At 42.2% G+C, this 3,650-nt stretch overlaps 1 protein-coding gene across 1 annotated transcript; it reads right to left on the reverse strand.

The window, feature by feature from the left end:
- Nucleotides 1–1,169: 1,169 nt before the first annotated feature.
- Nucleotides 1,170–2,708, reverse strand: LOC145113721 (uncharacterized). Its single transcript, XM_079049778.1, has 2 exons — nucleotides 1,841–2,708; nucleotides 1,170–1,744 (listed from the first exon to the last, which is right to left on the reverse strand). Exons 1-2 carry the CDS (start codon nucleotides 2,706–2,708, stop codon nucleotides 1,170–1,172), a joined length of 1,443 nt encoding a protein of 480 aa, XP_078905904.1.
- Between the last annotated feature and the right edge of the window lie 942 nt (nucleotides 2,709–3,650).

Genomic DNA, 3,650 nt, shown 5'->3' on the forward strand with positions numbered 1-3,650 from the left:
GCTTAGCTGGTCGGCAACAAGATTCTCACATCCACTCTTGTCCTGGATTTCCAAATCAAATTCTTGTAACAATAAAATCCACCGGATGAGTCTAGGCTTTGCATCTTTCTTCGTCATCAAGTACTTAAGAGCTGCGTGATCCGAATACACAATGACCTTGGTACCAAGTAGGTATTGTCTAAATTTCTCCAAGGCGAACACTATGGCCAATAGCTCCTTCTCCGTAGTAGAGTAGTTGCTTTGAGCATTGTCTAGTGTTCTCGATGCATAGTAGATCACATGGGAGGCTCGTCCATTCTTTTGACCCAAAACGGCTCCTATTGCATAGTTGCTTGCATCACACATGATCTCAAAGGGGAGATCCCAATTTGGTGCTTGCATGATGGGGGCGGATGTAAGCAACTCCTTGAGCTTATCGAAAGCTTCTTCGCACGCCTCATTGAACTCGAAATCAACATCCTTTTGCAAGAGTTGGCACATTGGTCTTGTTATCTTGAAAAATCTTTGATGAATCTCCGGTAGAAACCTGCATGGCTCAAAAAAGAACGAACTTCCCGAACACAAGTCGGGTAAGGTAAGCTTTGAATAACATCTATCTTGGCATTATCTACCTCAATTCCTTTCTTTGACACAATATGACCCAAAATAAGACCTTGACTCACCATAAAATGACATTTTTCAAAATTTAAAACCAAATTTGTTTCAATACATCTTTTCAAAATTTTGGTGAGATTGGTCAAACACTCTTGAAAGGAGTTGCCATATACCGTAAAATCGTCCATAAAAACCTCAATTATGTTTTCGACTTATTCAGAAAAGATACTAACCATGCAACGTTGGAAAGTGGTCGGGGCGTTACATAATCCGAATGGCATTCTCCGATATACAAAAGTGCCAAATGGACATGTAAATGTTGTCTTTTCTTGGTCTTCCGGTGCCACCGGGATTTGGTGAAAACCGGAATACCCGTCAAGACAACAATAATGTGATTTCTCGGCCAACCTTTCTAACATTTGGTCAATGAAAGGTAATGGGAAGTGATCTTTTCTTGTGCTTGCATTGAGTTTGCGGTAGTCAATACATACTCTCCACCCATTTTGCACACGGGTGGGGACCATCATACCTTTGTTGTTCTCGACCACCGTGATCCCCGTCTTCTTCGGCATGACTTAAACCAGGCTCACCCACTTGCTATCCGAGATTGGATAGATCATTCCCGCATCTAAGAGCTTCAAAATCTCTTTCTTGACCACTTCCATCATTGGCGGATTCAACCTTCTTTGTGCGTCTCTACTTGGCTTGCATTCATCCTCCATTAGAATTTTGTGCATGCAAGTGGAGGGGCTCAACCCTTTGATATCCACAATCGTCCAACCCATGGCTTCTTTATGCTCCCTCAACACCTTGAGGAGTTGCTCTTCTTCACATTCGGTTAAGTGAGTTGAAATGATGACCGGAAGAGTCTCGTTGTTTCCTAAGTACGCATACTTCAAATGTTGAGGAAGGACCTTCAATTCTAATTCCGGAGGTTGAACAAGGGAGGGTGGCAATCTTGTGTGAGTTTGAGGTAATTCAATTTGCTTCACACTAAATTGAGTGGTCTTCTTGATCTCCAAATTGTTAACCAATCTTTCAACTTCGGGGTCTAGTGAGTAGAGCTTCAACTTCTTGGCTAACTTTCCACAATCAAACCCTTTGCTCAAAACCATCTCCAACGTATCACCATTAGACAACTCGAACAACTCTTGGGTTAATGGTTCAATAACATCAACAAAACACAAGGATGAAACATCACTAGGATATCTCATAGCATCATAAATGTTAAAACTTATTGTTTCACCATCAAACTCCATTGTTAAGCTTCCCGCATACACATCAATCTTTGTTCTAGCCGTCTTCAAGAATGGTCTCGCAAGTAAAATTATACCCAACTTTGAGGACACTTGTTCATCTAGATCAATCACATAGAAATCCGCCGGGAAGACCAATTGGTTTACTTGCACTAGGACATCTTCCAAAACACCTCTAGGAAAGACACTTGATTTATCCTTAAGAGAGATTATGACACCGGTTTCACTTAAAGGTCCAACATTCAATGATTCATACACCGAATAGGGCATGACGTTAATAGAAGCACCAAGGTCAAGCATGACACTACTAAAAGTGACATCTCCTATCTTGCAAGGAACCGTAAACATTCCCGGGTCTTTGCACTTGGGTGGAAGCTTCCTTTGTAAAACCGCGGATGCGTTTTCATTCATCGAAATTTTCTCATTTCCCTTCAACTTCCTCTTGTTGGTACAAAGTTCTTTCAAAAACTTTGCATATCTCGGGATTTGCTTGATTGCATCAAGTAGAGGGATGTTTACTTCCACCTTTCGGAAGGTGTCCAAAATCTCTTTCTCCTCCATTTTCTTCTTCGAAGTTGCAAATCGGGAGGGGAATGGCGGTTGAGTGGCTATTGGAGTCACTAGAGGGGTTGTTTTCTTTGGGGCTCCGACTTGTGCATCATTCTTGACTATAGATTCTTCAATGGGAATGACTTCTATTTCTTCCGCTTCATCCCTTGGCTTCTTCTTTGAACTACTTTCCCTGGTTTGTTTGCCACTTCTCAAAGTCACCACATTGACATTTGGGTTCTTTTCGGTTTGAGAAGGCAACTTTCCACGGGACTCCAACTTGCTCATGGAGTTAACTATATCTCCCATTTGTGCTTCAAGGTTGGAGATACTAGTTCTTGTCTCTTTTTGGAATTGTTGGGTACTAGTGGCTAGGGATTTGACAATGTCTTCAAGGGACATTCCGGAGCTACTTGGTTGGGATTGGGGAGGTTGTTGGTGGTGTGGAGGGTGTGGTTTGGATTGATAGTGTGGTTGTGGATGTTGGTAATGAGGTTGTGGTGGTGGATAGGAAGGTCTAACCAATGCATTTTGAGGCAATGGTCTTGGGTTGTAGCTCATGTTGGGATTTGGCTTCCAACTTGAATTGTAAGCATTTTGGTAACCGGATGGCTTGTTGTGGTAATTTTGGAACTCTCCCGTGGCATTTACATGTTCCACATCTTCTTGAAGAATGGGACACATATCCGTAGGATGTCCCATTGTTGCACATATCCCACAAACCATCACTTGTGGAGTTTGTCCCATGGCTAGCTTTTGGACAACGGAGGTTAGATCTTTGATTTGAGACTCGAGGTTCGATGATCCCACTTCATTGACTTTGTGTTGTGTGTCTCTTTTCATATCTTGGCGCGGGCCAAAATGTTGAGAATTCGCGGCTATGGTGTTGAAAAGTTGTCTTGTTTGTTGTGGAGTTTTACTAAAGACATCACCACCACTTGAGGCATCAACTAGTCTTCTCTCCATTGGTAACAATCCCTCATAGAAGTGTTGAATGAGGAGTTGTTCCGGAATTTGGTGTTGTGGGCAACTATAACACAAATTGTTGAGCCTCTCCCAATAATCATGAAAAAAGTCTCATTTTGACCTTGGCGAATTCCACAAATCTCATTTCTAAGACTTGAGACTCTTGAAGCGGGATAGAACTTATCAAGAAAAGCTCTTGCCATGTCGGTCCATGAGTTGATCGACCCCGAAGGAAGATAAAATAATCAATCCTTTGCTCTATCGGCCAATGAAAAGGGGAATGCC

The sequence above is a fragment of the Lactuca virosa genome, chromosome 5 (assembly GCF_052849685.1).
Source record: "Lactuca virosa cultivar CGN04683 chromosome 5, Lactuca_virosa_CGN04683_v6, whole genome shotgun sequence".
Lineage (NCBI taxonomy): Eukaryota > Viridiplantae > Streptophyta > Magnoliopsida > Asterales > Asteraceae > Lactuca > Lactuca virosa.

Bases quoted from the DNA above. Each gene is read 5' to 3' on its own strand.
- LOC145113721 (XM_079049778.1), bottom strand. From the start codon at position 2,708: ATGGGAGATATAGTTAACTCCATGAGCAAGTTGGAGTCCCGTGGAAAG. The intron at 1,745-1,840 runs GTGAAACAATAA...CATTAACCCAAG, and splicing joins CTTAACAATGGAGTTTGATG to AGTTGTTCGAGTTGTCTAAT.